General features: G+C 41.2%; 1 protein-coding gene across 1 annotated transcript in view; it reads left to right on the forward strand.

Moving 5' to 3' along the window:
- Window positions 1-26,360, forward strand: part of LOC134341058 (serine/threonine-protein kinase SIK3-like) — a 410,314-nt gene that overhangs the window by 220,476 nt on the left and 163,478 nt on the right. Inside the window, exons 10-11 of the mRNA XM_063038806.1 lie at window positions 15,075-15,152; window positions 16,620-16,729. Coding sequence (XP_062894876.1) covers window positions 15,075-15,152; window positions 16,620-16,729 — 188 coding nt within the window. The remainder of the gene's footprint in view (window positions 1-15,074; window positions 15,153-16,619; window positions 16,730-26,360) is intronic.

The raw sequence follows: 26,360 nt of genomic DNA on the forward strand, positions 1-26,360 counted from the left end.
ATCAGCTCTTTTGTCTTATTGACGAGTGCAAGGTTGTTGCTGCTGCACCATTCCACTAGTTGGCATATCTTACTGCTGTACTCCCTCTTGTCACCGTCTCAGATGTTTGTATCATCAGTAAATTTATAGATGGTACTTGAGCTATGCCTAGCCATACAGTCATATGTCTAGAGAGAGTAGAGCAATGGGCTAAGCACACACCCCTGAGATGCGCCAGTGTTGATAGTCAGCGAGGAGGATATGTTAGCACCACTACGCACAGATTGTGGTCTTCCGGTTAGAAAATCCAATTGTACAAGGAGGTACTTCACAACTTCTGCAACTTCTCAATCAGGATTGTGGGAATGATGGTATTAAATGCTGAGCTATAGTCGATGAATGGCATCCTCATGTAGGTGTTTGTGATGTCTAGGTGGTTTAAAGCCCTATGGAGAGCCATTGAGATTGCGCCTGCGTTAACCTGTCGTGGCAAAAGGCAAATTGCAATGGTCCAGATTGTTGCTGAGGCAGAAGTTCAGTCTAGTCATGACCAACCTCTCGAAGTATTACATCACTGTAGAAATTAGTGCTACCAGGTGATTGTCGTTAAGGCAGCCCACATTATTCTTCATACGCACTGGTATAATTGTTGCCTTTCTGAAGCAAGTGGGAACTTCTGTCCATAGCAGTGAGAGGTTGCAAGTGTCTTTGAATACTCCTGCTAGTTGGTTGGTTTTCAGAGCGTTATCAGCCTTGCAAGGGTTCACTTTCTTTAAAAATGGTCTAACATTGACCTCTGAGACAGAGATCGCAAGAGCTGTAACTGTGTTCTCCCTTTCAAAGTGTGAATAGAAGATGTTGAGTTCATCTGGTAGTGAAACGGCTGCCATTCATGCCATTAACCAAATAACAATTACAGCATGGAAACAGGCCACCTCAGCCCTTCTAGTCCGTGCCGAATGCTTACTCTCATCTAGTCCCAACGACCTGCACTCAGCCCATAACCCTCCATTCCTTTCCTGTCCATATATCTATCCACTTTAACTTTAAATGACAACATCGAACCTGCCTCAACCACTTCTGCTGGAAGCTCATTCCGCACAACTACCACTCTCTGAGTAAAGAAGTTCCCCTTCATGTTACCCCTAAATTTTTGTCCTTTAACTCTCAACTCATGTCCTCTTGTTTGAATCTCCCCTACTCTCAATAGAAAAAGCCTATCCATGTCAACTCTGTCTATCCCCCTCATAATTTTAAATACCTCTATCAAATCTCCCCTCAACCTTCTACGCTCCAAAGAATAAAGATCCAATTTGTTCAACCTTTCTCTGTAACTTAGGAGATGAAACCCAGGCAACATTCTAGTAAATCTTCTCCGAACTCTCTATATTTTGTTGACATCTTTCCCTTAATTCGGTGATCAAAACTGTACTCCAAATTTGGCCTTACCAATGCCTTATACAATTTCAACATTACATCCCAACTCCTATACTCAATGCTGTGATTAATAAAGGCCAGCATACCAAAAGCTGTTTTCACCTGTCGTACTGGACCGACCAGTGCAAAGACAATCACACCACAAATACACGAACACACGTAATTCTTTTTCAAACCTTAATTCTTTACTCATAGCATGCTGTGGGGAAGTTGCAGACTGATCTCCCGAGAGAGCCAGTCCAGACACTGCCCCCGAATTACACAATTCTCCACAATTTATAACAATAATCAGGTAGCAGGAAATGTTATGATTACAAGTTTAGATAATATTAGAATCATTTCAATCACATGCTAAGATACAATTAGATGTAAAATAATCATTGGTCAGTCAGTTATAATTATTTTAACCCAAAGCTAGCTCATCAGTTCCTCATTCGGACGCCTTCCCCTTTTCCCCACAACATTCTAGCCGTAAGACCACAAGACCATAAGACAAAGGAGCAGAAGTCGGCCATTCGGCCCATCAAGTCTGCTCCACCGTTTTATCATGAGCTGATCCATTCTCCCATTTTGTCCCACTCCCCCGCCTTCTCACCATAACCTTTGATGCCCTGGCTACTCAGATACTTATCAATCTCTGCCTTAAATACACCCAATGACTTGGCCTCCACTGCTGCCCATGGCAACCAATTCCATAGATTCACCACCCTCTGACTAAAAAAATCTCTTCACATTTCTGTTGTGAATGGGCGCCCTTCAATCCTTAAGTCATGCCCTCTCGTACTAGACTCCCCCATCATGGGAAACAACTTTGCCACATACACTCTGACCATCCCTTTCACATTCGAAATGTTTCTATGCGGTCTCCCCTCATTCTTCTAAACTCCAAGGGATACAGTCCAAGAGCAGACAAATATTCCTCATATGTTAACCCTCTCATTCCCAGAATCATTCTAGTGAATCTTCTCTGTACTCTCTCCGTCAGCACATCCTTTCTTAAATAAGGAGACCAAAACTACCCACAGTACTCCAAGTGAGGTCTCACCAGTGCCTTACAGAGCCTCAACATCACATCCCTGCTCCTATACTCTATTCCTCTAGAAATGAATGCCAACATTGCATTCGCCTTCTTCACTACTGACTCAACCTAGAGGTTAACCTTAAGGGTATCCTGTACGAGGACTCCCAAGTCCCGTTGCATCTCAGAACTTTGAATTCTTTCCCCATTTAAATAATAGTTTGCCCATTTATTTTTTCTGCCAAAGTGCATAACCATACACTTTCCAACATTGTACTTCATTTGCCACTTCTCTGCCCATTCTTCCAATCTATCCAAGCCTCTCTGCAGACTCTCCATTTCCTCAGCACTACTGGCCCCTCCACCTATCTTCGTATCGTCAGCAAACTTAGCCGCAAACCATCTATTCTATAATCCAAATCGTTGATGTACAATGTAAAAAGAAGCAGCCCCAACACGGACCCCTGTGGAACACCACTGGTAACCGGCAGCCAACCAGAATAGGATCCCTTTATTCCCACTCTCTGTTTCCTGCCAATCAGCCAACGCTCTATCCACGTATGTAACTTTCCCGTAATTCCATGGGCTCTTATCTTGTTAAGTAGCCTCATGTGTGGCACCTTGTCAAAGGCCTTCTGAAAATCCAAATATACAACATCCACTGCATCTCCCTTGTTTAGCCTACTGTGATAAAAAAATAAATATTAAAAAATTGTAATAGGTTTGTCAGGCAGGATTTTCCTTTAAGGAATCCATGCTGAGTTCTGCCTATCTTGTCATATGCCTCTAGGTACTCTGTAATCTCATCCTTGACAATCGACTCCAACAACTTCCCAACCACCGATGTCAAGCTAACAGGTCTATAATTTCCTTTTTGCTTCCTTGCCCCCTTCTTAAATAGCGGAGTGATATTTGCAATCTTCTAGTCCTCCGGAACCATGTCAGAATCTATCGACTTTTGAAAGATCATTGCTAATGCCTCCGCAATCTCCACAGCTACTTCCTTCAGAACACGAGGGTGCATTCCATCTGGTCCGGGAGATTTATCTACCTTTAGCCTATTCAGCTTCCTGAGTACTTTCTCCGTCGTAATTGTGACTGTGCACACTTTTCTTCCCTGCCACCCTTGAGTGTCCAGTATACTGCTGATGTCTTCCTCAGTGAAGACTGATGCGAAATACTCGTTCAGTTCCTCTGCCATCTCCTTATCTCTGATTACAATTTCTCCAGCATCATTTTCTATCGGTCCTATATCTACTCTCACCTGTCTTTTACTCTTTATGTACTTGAGAAAGCTTTTAGTATACTCTTTGATATTATTTGCTAGCTTCCTTTCATAGTTAATCTTCTCCCGCTTAATGACCTTCTTAGTTTCCTTTTGTACGGTTTTAAAAACTTCCTAATCCTCTGTCTTCCCACTAATTTTTGCTTCCTTGTATGCCCTCTCCTTTGCTTTAACTTTGGGTTTGACTTCTCTTGTCAACCATGGTTGCATCCTTTTTCCATTCGAAAATTTCTTCTTTTTTGGAAGAAAAAAATTTTTTGCACCTTCCTCACTTCTGGCATAAACTCCAGCCACTGCTGCTCTGCCATCTTTCCCGTCATAGTCCCTTTCCAGTCAACTTTGGCCAGTTCCTCCCTCATGCCACTGTAATTTCCTTTACTCCACTGAAATATCGACACATCAGATTTCGGCTTCTCTTTTCAAATTTCACAGTGAACTCAATCATGTTATGATCACTGTCTCCTAAGGGTTCCTTCACCTCAATCTCTCTAATCACCTCCAGTTCATTACACAATACCCAATCCAGTACAACCGATCCCCTAGTAGGCTCAACAACAAGCTGTTCTAAAAAGCCATCTCGCAGACATTCTACAAATTCTCTTTCTTGAGATCCAGTGCTGACCTGATTTTCCCAATCCACTCGCATGTTAAAATCCCCCACAATTATCATAACACTGCCCTTCTGAAGCCTTTTCTATTTCCTGTTGTAATTTGTAGCCCACATCCCTGCAGCTGTTTGGAAACCTATAAATAACTGCCATCAGGGTCCTTTTACCCCTGCAGTTTCTTAGCTCAACCCATAAAGATTCTGCACCTTCCGATCCTATATTACCTCTTTCTAATGATTTAATATCATTTCTTACCAATAGAGTCACGCCTCCACCTCTGCCTACCTTCCTATCCTTCCGATACACCGTGTATCCTTGCCCTTACACTATACTTCCCATATTTAGCTGCAAGATCAGATAGTTCCGTATTTGAGCCTTTGCCTATCTTTAGAGAACAATGATTAGTATGTCACTGGTTGCAGGGTAAAGTTTCTTTTTGACTGTCCAAAACAGTAAGCTAAGGCGCACACAAGGTGATTGATCTTTAATTAATTATTGTTCTTAGTCTATACCCCTATTTACCTATCCCTTCACCCCATCATATCACCCTATCCACATGAGATTCCACCTTCAGGGATCTATGCACCCTTATTCCTAGATCACGCTGTTCTACTGCATTCTTCAATGCCCTACCATTTACCATGTATGCCCTATTTTGATTAGTCCTACCAGAATGTAGCACCTCACACTTATCAGTATTAAACTGCATCTGCCATCTTTCAGCCCACTCTTCTAACCAGCCCAAACCTTTCTGCAAACTTTGAAAACCTGCTTCATTATCCACAATGCCACCTATCTTAGTATCATCTGCGTACTTGCTAATCGAATTTACCACCCCATCATCCAGATCATTAATGTATATGACAAACAACATTGGACCCAGTACAGATCCCTGAGGCACACCACTAGTCACCAGCCTCCAACCTGACAAACAGTTATCCACCACTGCTCTCTGGCATCTCCCATCCAGCCACTGTTGAATCCATTTTACTACTTCGATATTAATACCTAATGATTGAACTTTCCTAACTAACCTTCCATGTGGAACCTTGTCAAAGTTCGTGCTAAAGTCCATTAGGACAACATCCACCGCTTTACCCTCATCAACTTTCCTAGTAACCTCTTCAAAAAATTCAATAAGATTTGTCAAACATGACCTTCCACGCACAAATCTATGTTGACTGTTCCTAATCAGACCCTGTCTGATCAGATAATTAAATGTACCATCTCTAAGAATAGTTTCCATTAAGTTACCCAAACTTACTGCTAATTGCTAGGTTTACTCTTAGAACCCTTTTTAAACAATGGAACAACATGAGCAATACGCCAGTCCTCTGGCACCATGTCCATTTCTAATGACATTTGAAATATTTCTGTCAAAGCCCCTGCTATTTCTGCACTGACTTCCCTCAAGATCTGAGGGACTATCCTGTCAGGACCCGGAGATTTATCCACTTTATATTCCTTAAAAGCACCAGTACTTCCTCTTCTTTAATCATCATAGTTTCCATAACTACCCTTCTTGTTTCCTTTACCTTACACAATTCAATATCCTTCTCCTTAGTGAATACCGAAGAAAAGAAATTGTTCAAAATCTCCCCCATCTCTTTTGGCTCCACATATAGCTATCCACTGTGATTCTCTAAGGGACCAATTTTATTCCTCACTATCCTTTTGCTGTTAATATAACTGTAGAAGCCCTTTGGATTTATTTTCACTTACTTGCCAAAGCAACCTCGTATCTTCTTTTAGCTTTTCCAATTTATTTCTTAAGATTCTTTTTACTTTCTTTATATTCTTCGAGCACCTCATTTACTCCAAGCTGCCTGTATTTATTGTAGATATCTCTCTTTTTCCGAACCAAGTTTTCAATATCCCTTGAAAACCATGGCTCTTTCAAACTTTTAACCTTTCCTTTCAAACTAACAGGAACATAAAGATTCTGTACCCTCAAAATTGCAAAAAACTCAAAATTTATTGGGTAACACACATCAAAGTTGCTGGTGAACGCAGCAGGCCAGGCAGCATCTATAGGAAGAGGCGCAGTCGACGTTTCAGGCCGAGACCCTTCGTCAGGACTAACTGAAGGAAGAGTGAGTAAGGGATTTGAAAGCTGGAGGGGGAGGGGGAGATCCAAAATGATAGGAGAAGACAGGAGGGGGAGGGATGGAGCCGAGAGCTGGACAGGTAATAGGCAGAAGGGGATACGAGAGGATCATGGGACAGGAGGTCCGGGAAGAAAGACGGGGGGGGGGTGACCCAGAGGATGGGCAAGAGGTATATTCAGAGGGACAGAGGGAGAAAAAGGAGAGTGAGAGAAAGAATGTGTGCATAAAAAAGAGTAACAGATGGGGTACGAGGGGGAGGTGGGGCCTAGCGGAAGTTAGAGAAGTCAATGTTCATGCCATCAGGTTGGAGGCTACCCATACGGAATATAAGGTGTTGTTCCTCCAACCTGAGTGTGGCTTCATCTTTACAGTAGAGGAGGCCGTGGATAGACATGTCAGAATGGGAATGGGATGTGGAATTAAAATGTGTGGCCACTGGGAGATCCTGCTTTCTCTGGCGGACAGAGCGTAGATGTTCAGCAAAGCGGTCTCCCAGTCTGCGTCGGGTCTCACCAATATATAAAAGGCCACATCGGGAGCACCGGACGCAGTATATCACCCCAGTCGACTCACAGGTGAAGTGATGCCTCACCTGGAAGGACTGTTTGGGGCCCTGAATGGTGGTAAGGGAGGAAGTGTAAGGGCATGTGTAGCACTTGTTCCGCTTACACGGATAAGTGCCAGGAGGGAGATCAGTGGGGAGGGATGGGGGGGACGAATGGACAAGGGAGTTGTGTAGGGAGCGATCCCTACGGAATGCAGAGGGGGGGGGAGGGAAAGATATGCTTAGTGGTGGGATCCCGTTGGAGGTGGCGGAAGTTACGGAGAAAATTTATTGGGTTTCTCTTTGTAGGAAGTAACGTCTTGCGAACCCTGCCGGAGTTGCTGTGAATCTAATGTTGTCTCCAACCTCGTTGGAAATTGTCTCTTCGCCCTTGAAATAGCTGTCCACAAATCATACCTGGTTTTTTGGTACAGGCCAGGGTCATCAGACTTAAATGCCACAGATCTAGCCTTCGGCAGACAGCGTACCTCCTGGTTCATCCACGGGTTTTAGTTTAGAAATGTATAGTACATTATGACATCTTCACATAGATGAGGAGTAAAAATCTTCATGTTACATCTCCGTTTAAATGTTGAATGTACAATCATAGCCACTTATAATAAATAGAACAGTCAATGTAAGATAGAAATAAACTCAATTTGGTCTGATGACCTGGTGGAAGAAGCTATCCCGGAGCCTGTTGGTCCTAGGTTTTATGCTGCAGTACCATTTCCTGGATAGCAGCAATTAGAATAGATTGTGATTGGGTTGACTCGGGTCTCCAGAGATGCTATTTTCACAGCTGTCTTTGTAAATGTCCTGAATCATGGGAAGCTCACAACTACAGATGTGCTGGGCTGTCTGCACCACTCTCTGCAGAGTCCTGTGATTAAGGGAGGTACAGTTCCCTTACCAAGCAGTGATGCAGCCAGTCAGGATGCTCTCAATTGTGCTCCTGTAGAAAGTTCTTAGGATTTGGGGGCCCATACCAAACATCCTCAACTGTCTGATGTGAAAGAGGCACTGCTGTGCCTTTTTCACCTCAGTGATGTGGATGCTGAGGAACTTAAAGCTGTTTACCCTCTCAACCCCAGATCCATTGATGTCAATAGGGGTTAGTCTGTCTCCATTCCTCCTGTAGTCCACAACCAGTTCCTTTGTCTTTGTTTTTGTGAAAGAGGGTGTTTTTTTGACACCACTGTGACAGAAAGATGACTTCTTCCCTGTAGGCCGTCTCATTATTGTTTGAGATTAGGCCAATCAATGCAATGTCGTCGGCAAATTGAATTAACAGATTGGATCTGTGGGTGACGATACAGTCATGGGTATACAGGGAGTAAAGGACGGGACAGTACACAGCCCCTAGGGGTTCCTGTACTGAGAGTCAGTACTCTTGCCACCTGCTGCTGGAGAGGGAGAGATTAAAAATGTCTGTAAACACACCTGCCTGTTGTGCTGCACACATCCTAAGTACTCACCTTTGGATGCTGTCCAGTCCTGCAGCTTTACGACTGTTCACTCGTTGGAAACGTCTGCGTACCTCAGCTTCAGAGTTGATTAGGTTGCAGGTTGCAGCAGTGGTGGTCTTCAGAGGCTCAGAGTTAGCAGCATCAATCCCAAATACCATTTGGTCATTAATCAGAGTTCCAAACAAACTGCTGTGAGTTGCTGTGTTGTATACTCAGTCAGTGGATCTGAGTAAAATTCCCTCTTGTGACACCTCTGATCTCTCGATTGGTCACTGAACAGAGTGCTAATCATGTGACAGCAATTCAATGCATAAAAGCAGGTAGATCTGTTGAAGGTATTCAGAGAGTCATGGTCAATTACACTAGATTTTCTTTGTATTTGTGAATTTTATTCAGTTTTTTGAAATTTACATATAAATTCAGACTCAATACCAAGTTCTCTGGTTACTACTATAATAACATAATGCAGCATATATACTCATGCAGTACATGACAGTATTAGCTGCCTCCAGATAATTCAATTTCATTTAAGTATTTGAAACCAAATATGAGGAGGTAAGGATAACCAGTTGCTAATACACTCACAGACTGTTACAGCTTGTTATCATTGGTGAATTTCTCCCTGATACTAAGAAGTTCATGATGTACATAAACCTTATTAGAATAAGAAAATGAAGTTCAGTGTATATATTCTGAATGAAATGTGATGATGTTAATGAGAAATAGAAACGTAAGTATAGAATTTAAAAGAACAAATGATCATAGGACATATAAGAGCGGGATTAAGTTATTTGGCATGTTTAGTCTGCTCTCCATTAGTTCATGGCTGATTGATTTTCCCATACATCCGTAGTCTCTTCCCTTCTCCATGTAACATAGAAACATAGATAACAGGTGCAGGAGTAGGCCATTTGGCCCTTCGAGCCTGCACCGCCATTCAGTATGATCATGGCTGATCATTCAACTCAGAACCCTGCACCAGCCTTCCCTCCATACCCCCTGATCCCTTTAGCCACAAGGGCCATATCTAACTCCCTCTTAAATATAGCCAATGAACTGGCCTCAACTGTTTCCTGTGGCACAGAATTCCACAGATTCACCACTCTCTGTGTGAAGAAGTTTTTCCTAATCTCAGTCCTAAAAGGCTTCCCCTTTATCCTCAAACTATGACCCCTCGTTCTGGACTTCCCCAACATCGGGAAAAATCTTCCTGCATCTAGCCTGTCCAATCCCTTTAGGATCTTATACATTTCAGTAAGATCCCCCCTCCATCTTCTAAATTCCAATGAGTATAAGCCTAATCGATCCAGTCTTTTATCATATGAAAGTCCTGCCATCCCAGGAATCAATCTGGTGAACTTTCTTTGTACTCCCTCTATGGCAAGGATGTCTCTCCTCAGATTAGGGGACCAAAACTGCACACAATACTCTAGGTGTGGTCTCACCAAGGCCTTGTACAACTGCAGCAGTACTTCCCTGCTCCTGTACTTCAATCCTCTTACTATGAATACCAATATACTATTCGCCTTTTTCACCGCCTGCTGTACCTGCATGCCCACTTCCAATGACTGGTGTATAATGACACCCAGGTCTAGTTGCACCTCCCCTTTTCCTAATCGGCCACCATTCAGATAATAATCTGTTTTCCTGTTTTTGCCACCAAAGTGGATAACCTCACACTTATCCACGTTAAATTGCATCTGCCATGAATTTGCCCACTCACCCAACCTATCCAAGTCACCCTGCATCCTCTTAGCATCCTCCTCACTGCTAACACTGCCACCCAGCTTCGTGTCATCCGCAAACTTGGAGATGCTGCATTTAATTCCCTCGTCTAAGTCATTAATATATATTGTAAACAACTGGGATCCCAGCACTGAGCCTTGCGGTACCCCACTAGTCACTGCCTGCCATTCTGAAAGGTCCCGTTTATTCCCACTCTTTGCTTCCTGTCTGCCAACCAATTCTCTATCCACATCAATACCTTACCCCCAATACCGTGTGCTTTAAGTTTGCACACTAATCTCCTGTGTGGGACCTTGTCAAAAGCCTTTTGAAAATCCAAATATGCCACATCCACTGGTTCTCCCCTATCCACTCTACTAGTTACATCCTCAAAAAATTCTATGAGGTTCGTCGGACATGATTTTCCTTTTACAAATCCATGCTGACTTTATCCGATTATTTCACCACTTTCCAAATGTGCTGTTATCACATCTTTGATAACTGACTCTAGCATTTTCCCCACCACCGATGTCAGGCTAATCGGTCTATAATTCCCCAGTTTCTCTCTCCCTTTTTTAAAAAGTGGGGTTACATTAGCCACCCTCCAATCCTCAGGAACTAGTCCAGAATCTAAAGAGTTTTGAAAAATTATCACTAGTGCATCCACTATTTCTTGGGCTACTTCCTTAAGCACTCTGGGATGCAGACTATCTGGCCCTGGGGATTTATCTGTGTTTAATCACTTCAATTTACCTAACACCACTTCCCTACTGACATGTATTTCTCTCAGTTCCTCTACCTTACTAGACCCTCGGTCCCCTACTATTTCCGGAAGATTATTTATGTCCTCCTTAGTGAAGACAGAACCAAAGTAGTTATTCAATTGGTCTGCCGTGTCCTTGCTCCCCATAATCAATTCACCTGTTTCTGTCTGTAGGAGACCTACATTTATCTTAACCAATCTTTTCTTTTGACATGTCTCTTTAAATATACCCAAACAGTTCATAATACCCCAAATATGTTTATCAATGCCTTATAAAGTCATAATTATGTCTCTATCAAATCTCTTCTCAAACTTCTATGTTCTAAAGAATACAATCCTAATCTATTCAAACTTTCCTTATGACTCAGGTCCTCTAGAAACGGCAACATACTTGTAAATTTTTTCTGTACTCTTTCAGCCTTGCTTACATCTTTTCTGTATGTAGATGACCAGAACAGCATATAGTACTCCAAATTAGGCCTGAGCAAAGTCTTATGCAACTTCAATATAACATTCGATCTTCTGTACTCAGTACATCAATTTATGATTGCGTTAAAATCTTTCTTCACAGCCCTATGTACCTGACACCAGTTTGAATGAATCATGTACCTATATTCCCAGATCCCTTTGTTTTACCACACTCCTCATTGCCTTACCGTTCACTGTGTAGGACCTCACCTGGTTGGCTCTATCAACGAGCAAAACCTCACACTTTTTTGCATTGAATTCCACCTGCCATTTTTCAGTCCAGTTTTCTAGGCAATACAGATCCCTCTGCAATCCATAGTATTCTAATTTGTTGCATATTTAATTTTAATACATAATTAGTTACTCGGTTAAATGTTAGTTTGTCTGTTTTATACTATTTTAACTATTTCCATAAAAATCAACTAATTGGGACAGCTGCTTAAATGGACCAAAATGTACTGATCCTTATGTGTCCCAATTAACTGGAATTCATTGGACTTCCCTGTTGTTCACCTTATTGCTTTGCAAGTAAGTATTTAGTGTCTTGGGCTGGGATTTTTTTTCTTTGTCAATCTTATTCTTTCTTTGTGAGATTTAAATTCATAAGTCGCAGGATCACAAGATCACACACAAGATCACAAGATCACAAGACAAAGAAGCAGAAGTAGGCCATTCGGCCCATCAAGTCTGCTCCGTAGCTCCCCCATGAACTAAACTGTTCACCCATCTAGTTCCAATTTCCAGCTTTTTCCCCATATCCCTTGATACCCTGACTAATTAGATACCTGTCAATCTCCTCCTTAAACACCCTCAATGATCGGGCCTCCACAGCCATATGTGGCAACGAATTCCACAAATCCATGACCCCCTGGCTAAAAATTTTCTCCTCATCTCTGTTTTAACTGGGTACCCTCTAATTCTAAGACTATGGCCTCTTGTCCTGGACTCACCCACCAAGGGAAACAACCTTTCGACATCTACTCTGTCCAACCCTTTCAACATTTGAAACGTTTCTATGAGATCCCCTCTCATTCTTCTGTAGTCTAATGAATACAATCCAAGAGCCGACAGACGCTCCTCATATGTTAGCCCCTGCATTCCAGGAATCATCCTCGTAAATCTTCTCTGAACTCTCTCCACCATCAGTATATCCTTTCTAAGATAGGGGGCCCAAAACTGCACACAGTATTCCAAATGAGGTCTCACTAATGCCCCATAGAGCCTCATCAACACCTCCTTACTCTTATACACTATTCCTCTTGAAATGAATGCCAAACTTTCCTTACCGCCAATCCAACTTGGTGGTTAACCTTTAGGGTATCCTGCACGAGGACCCTCAAGACCCTTTGCACTTCCAATTTTTGAATTTTCTCCCCATCTAAATAATAATCTGCCCGATTATTTCTCCTTCCGAAATGTACAACCGTACATTTGTCAACGTTGTATCTCATCTGCCATTTCTTTACCCACTCTCCTAAACTGACTAAGTCTCTCTGCAACCTTTCCGTTTCTTCAACATTTCCTGCTCCTCCACCTATCTTGGTGTCATCCGCAAACTTGGCCACAAAACCATTTAATCCATAATCCAAATCATCGATATACATGGTAAAAAGAAGCGGCCCCAACACCAACCCCTGTGGAACACCACTAGTAACCGGCAACCAATCAGAATAGGATCCCTTTACTCCCACCCTTTGCTTTCTGCCTATCAGCCAATGCTCCACCCATTTCAATATCTTTCCTATAATTCCATGGGCTCTCATCTTATTAAGCAGCCTCATATGCGGCACCTTATCAAAGGCCTTTGAAAATCCAAATACGCAACATCCACAGCCTCTCCCTTGTCAATCTTATTCGAGATTACCTCAAAAAATTCCAATAAGTTGGTAAGGCAGGATCTTGCCTTCATGAAACCATGCTGGCTTCGGCCTATCTTGTCATGCACCTCGAGATATTTCATAACCTCGTCCTTGAGGATTGACTCCAATATCTTTCCAACCACCAATGTCAGACTAATAGGTCTGTAATTTTCTTTTTGCTGCCTCCTTCCTTTCTTAAATAGCAGAACTACATTTGCGACCTTCCAGTCCTCTGGAACCATGCCAGAGTCTATTGATTCCTGGAAGATCATTTCCAACGCTTCCACAATCTCCAAAGCCACCTCCTTCAGAGCCCCTGGGTGCACCTCATCCAGGCCAGGAGACTTATCTATTCTTAGTCCACTTAGCTTCCCAAGCACTTTCTCTCTAGTTATCTTGACTGTACGTAATTCTATTCCCTGATACCTCTGGCTGTCAGGTATATTGCTCATGTCTTCCACTGTGAAGACTGATGCAAAATACTCATTCAGTTCCTCCGCCATCTCTTTGTTATCCATTATAATTACTCCAGCATCATTTTCAATCGGTCCCATATCTACTCTTGTCACTCTTTTACTCTTCATTTATTTAAAAAAATATATCCTTTTTTATGTTAATCACCAACTTCCTTTCATAATTCATCTTATCTTTCCTAATGACTTTCTTAGTTTCTTTCTGTAAGTTTTTAAAGGTCTTCCAGTCCCCAATTTTGCTTCCTTGTACCCCGTTTCTTTTGCTTTTATTTTTGCCTTAATCTCTCTCGTTAGCCACATTTGTGCCATTTTCTATTCATGATTTTCTTTTTTCTTGGAATATATTTTCCCTGCATTTTCCTTATTTCTTGTAGGAATTTCATCCAATTCTGCTCTGCCGTCCTTCCATTTAGTTTACTTTACCAATTGACTTGGGCCAGTTCCTCTCTCATACCACTGTAATTTCACCTGTTCCATTGAAATATCGGTACACCTGATACCAGCTTCTCCTTTTCAAATTTGAAACTGAACTCAATCATATTATGATCACTACTTCCAAGAGGTTCCTTTACCTCCAGCTCCCTAATCGCCTCAGGTTCGTTACACAGCACCCAATCCAAAACAGCCGGTCCCCTGGTGGGCTTCTGGACAAGTTGCTCCAAAAAGCCATCCTGTAGGCATTCTACAAACTCCCTCTCCTGAGATCCATTACCTTCCCGACTTTCCCAATCCACTTTCATATTAAAATCCCCCATAATTATCTTGACATTGTTTTTTCTATTTCCAGCTGCAACTTGTAGTCCACATCCCGACTGCTGTTTGGAGGCCTGTATATAACTGCTATTAGTGTCTTTTTACCCTTGCCATTTCTTAATTCTACCTCTTCTGATCCTATGTCCCTTCTTTCTATTGATTTGATATCGTTACTTACCATCAGGGCCACGCCACCCCCTTTACCTACCTTCCTATCCTTCCTGTACACTGTGTATCCTGGGATATTCAGCTCCCAATCACATCCATCATTTAGCCATGACTCGGTGATGGCCACAATGTCATACCTTTTAACCTGCAGCTGTGCAGCAAGGTCATCCACTTTATTTCTAATGCTGCGTGCATTTAAGTACAGTACATTTAGATCAGTACCTGTCCTTGCCTTTTCTATGGAATGTGTCCTAGCCTTGTTCATCATTGTCATTATCTGTCTATCGTCCGGATATATTCTGAATTCTGCTTAGAAGTAATGTTTTCATGGATAGCTGAACTGAAGTCTTTAGAAGATTGTAAGTATGGAGGAGCTGACTGCTTCTTTTCCTTTTGTTCCTATGGTCAATAAACCAGGCTGAGCAGACAGGTAACACATTAAGTCTCAATGTGCCACAGGTACAGCTCATCAATCCTGAGAACCAGATAGTGCAGGTAAGTTATAACTGAGATTTGCATCTTTGGATGTTTTATGATAAATACTAAATGCCGGGATGTGACTTATTTTAATGCTATTTTTATTGAACATTTTCTATAATGATGCCCATGCTTGCATAATATTAAAAACTCTTAGAATTGATTGAATTAAATTTTTGTTTCTCATCTATATAAAAACATGAAGAATTCACAAAGGTTCACTACTGCCAATAAACAAGTTTATTTGTAATGGATTACCTTACTGAAGGTCTTTATATTTGTTACAAAAGCAACTACATAAGTTAGTGTTCTTTTATTGAAGGTCAGTAGAATCTACCAAATCCCAAAATTTTAGATTTTGACAAAAAGAAACTAGAAGTAAAAATGACATATAATAGAAAAGGCCATTTAGATTTTCATTTCTCAAAAACCAAGCAGTGATTATCTCCACCATAAAATAATCTCATCTCCTTCTCATGAAATTCTATGAATATTACCAAAATCTTGACAAGACCAGTCACATAAATGGCTTTATGACAGGAAGAGATTGGAGGTTGAATTTTCTGAAGTAACCTACTCACTTGACAGGCTAATATTCATTTGCAGCCTATTATAAGGAAACATGATTGAATACTCTTTAATTTTCAGAATGAGTACTCTTCGAACAACACTCAACAATATACACCATCCAGAACAATTAATCTACTTAATTGATCCCTTATCCATCTCCTTGCATGTTCGATCCTTTCATCAAGAATGTATTGTTGCCACAGTATTTACCATGTATTTACACAGTATTTAGCCTTTGCAGCTTAACAAAACTACCCAGTTCATTGGAAAATCATCCTGGCAGCTATTACTCCTGTGTCCCATAGCTTCTGACTTGGATATATATCGGAATTATTGCTAGATGAAAAAATGTTTCAATATTATAATGGGAACATGGTAATAGTTAAAAAGGTTTCAGTATTACTTTACTCACTGCAAAGGAATTTTCTAATTCAACATTTAGTCTTTTAAAAAGTGGAGTACAGATTTATATTTGCCTTTTCCAAATGGATAATTCCTACACCATCTCAGTACAATTGATAAAGGAGATTGTAATTTTTTTTAATACCTTAACTAAAAATAGCTGTGGATTGCTTATGGCTTTATAAACAAATTAACTAAAATCTTATAAATTATTGTTATGTTTTATTATTCTAATTACATTAACTACAGTAAGCTACATTTTTATCATTTTGTCATCATCTCAGTGTTTAATTCTATCAGTTTTGATTAGAATAGACTTTTGAGAGGATAGCTGAAACATTACTTTTATGAACTCCTGTTGACAAAACATATAAATTCAGAACTGATTAAGATTTTATTCCACAAAATCTAAATTTGGTTTATTTTTGAAATACCAGATTTGACCTGCTTGTGATGAATGTGATTAATGCGGAAGATTCCGTTATGACATGTAGTGTTGGTTTACCTCCTTAGACTGATAGTAACATGAATCTAGATAGCGATGAAGGGGAAGAGCCATCCCCAGAAGCGATGGCGCGATATCTCTCCATGAGAAGACACACTGTTGGTGTTGCTGACCCCAGGTTAGTACTAGCATTTTAGTTATTTTGTCTGTGGAACCAGTATATAAAAATACAGCTGGGTGCCTGTAATTTTAAAATTAATTCACAGGGAATGTAGGCATCCCCACATTTAGGCTGACTGGTTTTCATTTTTTGAGAAGATTCAAATGAATGTGTTAGAGAGAGGAAAGGTAACTTCATTCCTCATTTATTATTTTAATCATACATAGCAAATGTGTTGATAGGTGGTTCTTTAGTAAGTAAATAGAGACAAGATTCTCTGTGTGTGATAGAGACACCTGAATGGTGCCTCCATGGTGCTAGGATTGGGCATATTTCAGATCGGGTCCATGGCATTCTCAAAAGCAAGAGTGAGCCCCTAGAAGTTTTGTTTCATACTAGCATCAACGACATAGGTAGATAAGGAGCTAGGCAAAAGTTGAAAAACAGGACCTCCAGGTTAGTAATCTCTGGATTGCTACCTGTCCATGCAATGTGGATAAGAATAGAATGATTTGGCAGGTGAATGCGTGGCTGAGGAGCTGGTTCAGGGAGCAGGAGTTCAGAATTCTGGATCACTGGGATTTCTTCTGGGAAGGTATGACCTGTACAAAAGCGATGGGTTACACCTGGATCCCAAGGGGGACAATATCCTTCAAGCAGGTTGGCTAGAATTGTCCAGTTGGGCTTAAACTAATTTGGCAGGGGTATGGAAACTGAGTGATAGTGCTGAGGAAGAGGTACTTGCTTTACAAACAGAGACAATGTGTAGTGAGACTCCTAGCAAGGAGAGGATGTTGATAGGGCAAAATTGCAGTTACCAGGATGAGTTGCAATGTAAAAGGCGAACAAAATCGAAAAAGGATGAATACAGGGCTGGAGGTATTACATTTGAATGCTCGCAATATATGGAATAAGATTAGTGAAATTAGCACAGTTACAGTTTGGCTTGAATGATACTGTGAGGTCACAGAATCATGGTTAAAGAATATTATAGCTGGGAGTTTAATGTCCAAGGATACACAAGGTATGGAAATGACAGGTAGGAAGGCAGAAGATGCAGCATTGCTCTTTTGGTAAAAAATTAAATTAAATCATTAGAAAGCAGTGACAAAGGTTCAGAAGGTGTTGAATCATTGTGGATAGAGCTAAGGAACTGCAAGAGTAAAAAACTGTGGTGGCAGTTATATACAGATCCCCAAGCAGTAGGAAGGATGTGGTTACCACTTACAACAAGATACAAAATATATACCAAACGGGAAATGTTACATTTGTCATGTGGGATTTCAATATTCAGGTAGATTGGGAAAATCGGGTTGCTGTTGGATCTCAAGGTGGGGAAATTCCCAGAATGTCTGTGAGATAGCTTAATCGAGCATCTCATGGTCATACCCACTAAGGGATCAGCTATTCTGAATTGGGTTTCTGTAATGAACCAGAATTCATTAGAGAGTTAAGGTAAAAGAACCTTTAGAAGAAAATGATCAAAATATAATCAAATTTATCCTGAAAGTTAAGAAGGAGTGCGACGAGGTGGAAGATAAATGCGTGGCTGAGGGATTAGAGCAGGAGGCAGGGATTCAAGTTTTTGGATCAGTGGGACCTCTTTTGGCGCTGGTGTGACCTGTACAAAAGGGACGGGTTACACTTGAATCCTAGGGGGACCAATATCCTGGCGGGGAGATTTGCGAGAGCTACTGAGGTGACTTTAAACTAGAATGGTTGAGGGTGGGAATCAAATTAAAGAGACTAAGAGAGAGGAGGTTAGTTCACAAATAGAGAAAGCTAATAGACAGTGTGTGAGGGAGGACAGGCAGGGGACAGAGATCAGGAGCACTCAGACCAAAGATGTAGGGGATAAGGAAGAAAAAGATAACAAAGTTGTTTGCTCCATTAAGGATAAAAAGAGAGTAGGAGGTGGAGAGTTTCTTAAATGCATCTATTTTAATGCTAGGAGCATTGTAAGAAAGATGGATGAGCTTAGAGCGTGGATTGATACCTGGAAATATGATGTTGTAGCTATTAGTGAAACGTGGTTGCAGGAGGGATGTGATTGGCAACTAAATATTCCAGAATTTCGTTGCTTCAGGTGTGATAGAATAGGAGGGGCAAGAGGGGGAGGTGTTGCATTGCTTGTCAGAGATTATATAACAGCGGTGCTCTGGTGGGATAGATTAGTGGACTTGTCCAGGGAGGCTATTTGGGTGGAATTGAGGAATTGGAAAGGTGTAGTGTCGCCTATAGGGGTGTATTATGGACCATCTAATGGGGACCGAGAACTAGAGGAGCAAATCTGTAAGGAGATAGCAGATATTTGTAGTAAGCACAAGGTTGTGATTGTGGAAGATTTTAATTTTCCACACATAGACTGGGAAGCCCATTCTGTAAAAGGACTGGATGGTTTGGAGTTTGTCAAATGTGTGCAAGATAGTTTTTTGCAGCAATACATAGAGTTACCAACTAAAGAAGGGGCAATGTTGGATCTCCTGTTAGGGGATGAGATAGGGCAGGAGACAGAGGTATTTGTTGGGGAGCACTTCAGGTCCAGTGGTCACAATACCAGTAGTTTCAATATAATTATGGAGAAGGATAGGACCGGACCCAGGGTTGAGATTTTTGATTGAAGAAAGGCTAACATTGAGGAGATGCGAAAGGATTTAGAAGGAGTGGATTGGGACAATTTGTTTTATGGGAAGGATGTAATAGAGAAATGGAGGTCATTTAAAGATGAAATTTTGAGGGTACAAAATCTTTATGTTACTGTTAGGTTGAAAGGAAAGGTTAAAAGTTTGAGAGAGCCATGGTTTTCAAGGATATAAGAAACTTGATTCGGAAAAAGAGAGGGATTTACAATAAATATAGGCAGTTCGGAGTTAATGAGGTGCTGGAGGAATATAAAGAATGTAAAAAGAGTCTTAAGAAAGAAATTAGAAAAACTAAAAGAAGATATGAGTCTGCTTTGGCAAGTAAGGTGAAAATAAATCCAAAGGATTTCTACAGTTATATAAATAGCAAAAGGATAGTGAAGAATAAAATTGATCCCTTAGAGAATCAGAGTGGATAGCTATGTACGGAGCCAGAAGAGATGGGGGAGATTTTGAACAACTTCTTTTCTTCGCTATTCACTAAGGAGAAGGATATTGAATTGTGTAAGGTAAGGGAAACAAATAGGGTAGTTATGGAAAGTATGACGATTAAAGAAGAGGAAGTATTGGCGCTTTTAAGGAATATAAAAGTGGATAAGTCTCCGGGTCCGGACAAGATATTCCCTAGGTCCTTGAGGGAAGTTAGTGTGGAAATAGCAGGGGCTCTGACAGAAATATTTCAAATGTCATTAGAAACGGGGATGGTGCCGGAGGATTGTCGTATTGCTCATGTGGTTCCATTGTTTAAAAAGGTTTCTAAGAGTAAAGCTAGCAATTATCGGCCTGTGAGTTTGACGTCAGTAGTGAGTAAATTGATGGAAAGTATTCTTAGAGATGGTATGTATAATCATCTGGATAGGCAGGGTCTGATTAGGAACAGTCAACATGGATTTGTGTGTGGAAGGTCATGTTTGACAAATCTTATTGAATTTTTTGATGAGGTTACTAGGAAAGTTGACGAGAGTAAAGCAGTGGATGTTGTCTATGTGGACTTCAGTAAGGCCTTTGACAAGGTCACACATGGAAGGTTAGTTAGGAAAGTTCAATCGTTAGGCATTAATATCAAAGTAGTAAAATGGATTCAGCAGTGGCTGGATGGGAGATGCCAGAGATTAGTGGTGGATAACTGTGTGTCAGATTGGAGGACGGTGTGTAGCGGTGTGTCTGGGATCTGTACTGGGTCCAATGTTGTTTGTCATATAAATGATCTGGATGATGGGGTGGTAAAATGGATTAGTAAGTATGCAGATGATACTAAGGTAGGTGGCGTTGTGGATAATGAAGTAGGTTTTCAAAGCTTGCGGAGAGATTTAGGCCAGTTAGACGAGTGGGCTGAAGGATGGCAGATGGAGTTTAAAGCTGAAAAATGTGAGCTGCTACATTTTGGTAGGACTAATCAAAATAGGACATGCATGGTAAATGGTAGGACATTGAAGAATGCTGTAGAACAGAGGGATCTAGGAATAATGGTGCATAGTTCCCTGAAGGTGGAATCTCATGTGGATAGGGTGGTGAAGAAAGCTTTTGGTATGCTGACCTTTATTAATCAGAGTATTGGGTATAGAAGTTGGGATGTAATGTTGAAATTGTATAAGGCATTGGTAAGGCCGGATTTGGAGTATTATGTACAGTTCTGGTCACCGAAGTCTAGGAAAGATGTCAATAAAATTGGGAGAGTACAGAGGAGGTTTACTAAAATGTTGCCTGGGTTTCATCTCCTAAGTTACAGAGAAAGGTTGAACAAGTTAGGTGTTTATTCTTCGAAGCGCAGAAGGCTGAGAGGGGACTTGATAGAGGTGTTTAAAATATGTGGGGGATTGATTGTGTTGACGTGGGTAGGCTTTTTCCATTGAGAGTGTGGGAGATTCAAGCAAGAGGACATGAGTTGAGACTTAAAGGGCAAAAGTTTAGGGGTAACATGAGGGGGAACTTCTTTACTCAGAGAGTGGTAGCTGTGTGGAACGAGCTTCCAGCAGAAGTGGTTGAGGCAGGTTCGATGTTGTCGTTTAAAGTGAAATTGGATAGATACATGGACAGGAAGGGAATGGAGGTTTACGGACCGAGTGCAGGTCGGTGGGACTAGGTGAGAGTAGGAGTTCGACCCGGACTAGAAGGACCAAGATGGCCTGTTTCTGTGCTGTAATTGTAATATGGTTATATGTTATATAAGGAGCTAAAGTTAAATGTTTCTGTATTACAGTGGAGTAAAGGGAATTACAGAGGCATGGGAGAAGAGTTGGCAAGAATTTTTTAGAAAAGAACACTGGCAGGGATGACCACAGAGTGCTGGTGCTGGAACTTTTGGAAGGCACCAGATATGTACATCCCAAAGAGGAATGAATATTCTAAAGGCAAGATGACACAACCAAGGCTAAAAAGAGAAGTCAAAGCCAACATAAAAGCCAAAGACAGGCATATAACAGAGCAAAAATTAGTAGAAAGTTGTGGATTGGGAAGCTTTTAAAAACCAACAGAAGACAACTAAAATTCATTAAGAAAGTCAAGATGGAATACCAACCAATAATATTAAAAAGTATAACAGAACTTTAAGATACATAAAGTGTGATAGAGAGGTGAGAGTGGATATCAAATTTCTGGAAAACGATGCCGCAGAGGTAGTAATGAGAGACGAGGAAGTGATGGATGAACTGAATAAGTATTTTGCATCAGTCTTCACTGTGGAAGTCATTAGCAGTATAGTGGAAGTTCCAGGTGTCAGGGATCATAAAGAGTGTGAAGATTCTTGGGAAACTGAAAGATCTGAAGGTAGAGAAGTCAATTGGATCAGATGGGGTACACCCCACGCTTCTGAAAGAGGTGACCAAAGAGATTGTGGAAGCATTAGTAATAATATTTTAAGAATCAGCAGTTACTGGAATCGTTCTGGAACACTGGAAAATTGCAAATGTCGCTCCACTCTTCAAGAAGGGAGAGAGGCAGAAAAAAGGAAATTATAGCCAGTTAGTCTGACCTCGGAGGTTGGGAAGAACTTGGAGTCAATTGGTAAAGATGACTCAGAGTTTGGAGGCACATAATGAAGTAAGCCATAGTCAGCATGGTTTCTTCAATGAAGGTTTTGCCTGATAATTCTGTTGGAATTCTTTAAAAACAGAACAAGCGGTATAGACAGTGGAAAATCAGTTGATGTTTGTACTTGGAATTTCAGGACTTACACAAAGTGCCATTCATAAGGCTGCTTAATAGGTTACAAACCCATAATGAAGATTCTAACATGGATAAATCAATGGCTGATTGGAAGGAGGCAAAGAGTAGAAATCAAGGCAACCTTTTCTGGTTGACTGCTGGTAACTAGTGGTGTTCCACAGGTGTCTGTTTTGGAACCAATTCTTTTTATGTTACATGTCACCTCTTTGGTATATGGAATTAATGGCTTTGTTGTAAAGTTTGTCAACAATACGAAGTTAAGTTGAGGAGTGAGTGGTTTTGAGGAAGTAGTGAGGCTGCAGAAGGACTTAGATTAAGAGAACGGGCAAAAAATGGCAGATGGGATATAGTGTCAGGAAGTGTATGGTCATGCATTTTAGTAGAAGAAAAATAAGTATGGACTACTTTCTAAATGGAGAGAAAATATAAAAAACATGTGTTAAAGGACTTGGAATTCCCTGTGCTGGTTGAGACTATGGTGAGGAAAGCAAATGCAGTGTTAACAATCATTTCAAGAGTACTAGTATATAAAAGTAGGGATGCAATATTGAGACTTTACTCCTTACTTCGAATACTGTGAGCAATTCTTGTTCCCTTCAAAAGGATTACTAAAATTGGAGAAGATTCAGAGGAGGTTCATGAAAATTATTCCAGGATTTAATATCTTGTCATATTAAGTTAGAAGTTCAAAGTAAAGTTTATTATCAGAGTACATACATGTCACCACATACAACTGTAAGATTCTTTATCTGTAGGCACACTGAGCTGATCTACAGAACAGTAACTGTAAACATTAGGAACTGTAAACAGACTGAACAAATACAGATATAAATAAGCAGCAATAAATAACAAGCATGAAATAAGAATATTGCATCCATCAGTAAAACAGAATTTTAGATGAATGTAGCTATCCCCTTTTGTTCAAGAGCTTGATGGTCGAAGGGTATTAACTGTTCTTGATCTTGGTGGTACAAGCCCTGAGAACAGCAATAACAGAGCATGGCTTGGGTGGTGAGAATCGTTGATGATCAATGCTGTCTTTCTATAGTAACGTTTCATGTAGATGTCCTCAATGCGTTGGAGGGTTTTACCTATGATTGACTGGGCTTTTTGTAGGATTTTCCATTAAAGGGCATTGGTGTTCCAATATTTGGCTGTAATGCACCCAGTCAGCACACTTTGCGCCACACATCTAAAGAGGATTGCCATGGTTTTCAATTACATGACAAACCTCTGCGGGAACTAGAGGTGCTGCTTTCTTCACAATAATATTTATTTGATTGGTTCAGAACAGGTCCTCTGAAAGAAGTATACCCAGGAATTTAAAGTTACTGACCCTTTCCAACTCTTATCCTCCAACGATTACTGGTTCATGGGCTTCTGGTTTCTCTCTTCTGAAGTCTACAATTAGTTCGTTGTTATTGAGTGAGAGGTTGTTGTTACCAGTGAAGTTTACACCCTCTTTCCTGTATGCTGATTCATAAACCCCTTTGATACAGTCCAAGACTTGTATATGGTATTTAAACTATGTGAGTAGAGCAGGGTCTAAGTATAATCCCTGTGGTACTCCTGTGCTGGTGGAGATTGTAGAGGAGATGTTTTTGCCAATCTGAACTGACTAGGGTCTATAAATGAGGAAATCCAAGATCCCGTAACACAGGGGGATATTGAGAGTCAGGTCTCAAAGTTTGCTGAATAGTTTTGAAGGGATGATACTATTAAATGTCAAGCTTTAATCAATAAGGAGCATCATAATGTATGCAGCTTAATTGTCCAGCTGTTTCAAGGTTCTGTGAAGACCAGCGAGGTAGCATCTGCTGTAGACCTGTTGTTTCAATAGGTGTATTGGAGTAGATCCAAGTTGACATTCAGACAGAAGCTGATATGCTTCAACACCAGCCTCTCAAACACTTCATTGCTGTGGAGGTAAGCACCACTGGGTGATAGTCATTTTTCAGACAGGTTACAACACTCTCCTTGGGACACTGGTATGATTGAAGCAGGTGGGTATCACACACTGCCAGGGAGAGAGAGGTTGCAGATATGTGAATACATCAGCCAGTTGGTTGGCACAGGATTTGAGTACTCGCCAGGTACTTTATCCGTACTGGATGTTTTCCTTGGATTCACTCTCCCGAAGGCAGCCTGCACATCATCTTAAGATACTGAGAGCAAAGACAGGGAGATAGGGCACACAGTGGTTCCTCCCAGATCTGGTGGTCAAAGCCAACATAAAAGACATTGACAAACAACAGGAATTCTGCAGATGCTGGAAATTCAAGCAACACACATCAAAGTTGCTGGTGAACGCAGCAGGCCAGGCAGCATCTGTAGGAAGAGATGCAGTCGACGTTTCAGGCCGAGACCCTTCGTCAGGACTGAGCTCATCTGGAAGCAAAACTCTCCCGACCCCTGTGTCACTAGATTTAGCTTTGTAGGATGTTGTGGCATTCAAATCCTGCCACAACTGTCAAGTATCCATGGTTGATTCCAGTCTAGTCTGGAATCTCCACGTCACCTGAGAGATGGCTTTCCAGAGATCGTGTGCCAACACCTCTTGTGGCAGATTTGAATGTCTTGAATCTGGCAAGATCATTATCATATCAGGAACTCTGAAGTACAACAAGTATCTGCAGGGTTTTCATATATAAATTACACCATTTAAAATGTCAGTTTCTTATACGGAAAACATTTGCTGGCTTTGGACATGTATTCACTAGAATTCACAAGAATGAGGGGTTTTCTTGTGACCTAATTGAAACCTATTGAATGGTAAAAGGCCTTGAAAGAGTGGGTGTGGAAAGACTGTTTCCTATGGTGAGAGAATCTGAGACCAGAGGATAACACCTCAGAATAGAGGGGTGTCCATTTAATAATAATAATAAGTCCTTTATTCATTAATCCCAAGTGGGAAATTCTTTCATTTTGGCAGCAACATTTAAATGCACACTTAGCAGTGTGCAGACTTACCTAATAATAAACCAGCGGTCCCCAACCACCGGGCCGCAGACTAGTACCGGGCCACAGAGCATGTGCTACTGGGCCGTGAGGAAACGATATGAGTCAGCTGCACCTTTCCTCATTCCCTGTCAAGCACAGTTGAATTTGAACATGGGTTGCCAACTGTTCCCGTATTTGCTGGGACATCTCGTATATTGGGCTAAATTGTTTTGTCTCATATCGGACTGCCCTTGTCCTGTATTTCCCTCGCTAAGGTAGAGCGTTCCTATGGAACTGTTTGTGCAGAAATGGCGTAAAGCGAAGAAGCAATTAACATTAAATAAGACCCAAAAAATAACTATCAACTAACACATAGAACTGAAAATAACACTAACATATAGTAAAAGCAGGACTGTTATGGTAAATTCACAGCCTATATAAAGTAGAAATAATGTATGTACAGTGTAGTTGTGAAGATGAAGGCAAACCTGATTTGTGGGGGGAGAAATTGGCACGGACACGCATGCGCACATCACGTGCGCACGTCACACATGTGCACACAGGTGCCCGCGCAAGGCTTCGTGGTTATGGTAGTCTTTTCTGGGTTAACAAGGTGGATGAATTGGAAGTGCAGATTGTTATTAATGATGATGATATAGTTGGGATCACAGAGACATAGATCCAGGGTGACCAAGGATGGGAGCTCAACGTTCAGGGATATTCAATATTCAGGAGGGATAGACATGAAAGAAAAGGAGGTGGGGTGGCGTTGCTGGTTAAAGTTGAGATTAACGCAATAGAAAGGAAGGACATAAGCCGGGAAGATGTGGAATCGATATGGGTAGAGCTGCATAACACTAAGGGGCAGAAAACGCTGGTGGGAGTTGTGTACAGGCCACCTA

Source organism: Mobula hypostoma, chromosome Y (assembly GCF_963921235.1).
Source record: "Mobula hypostoma chromosome Y, sMobHyp1.1, whole genome shotgun sequence".
In the NCBI taxonomy this organism is placed as follows: Eukaryota; Metazoa; Chordata; class Chondrichthyes; order Myliobatiformes; family Myliobatidae; genus Mobula; species Mobula hypostoma.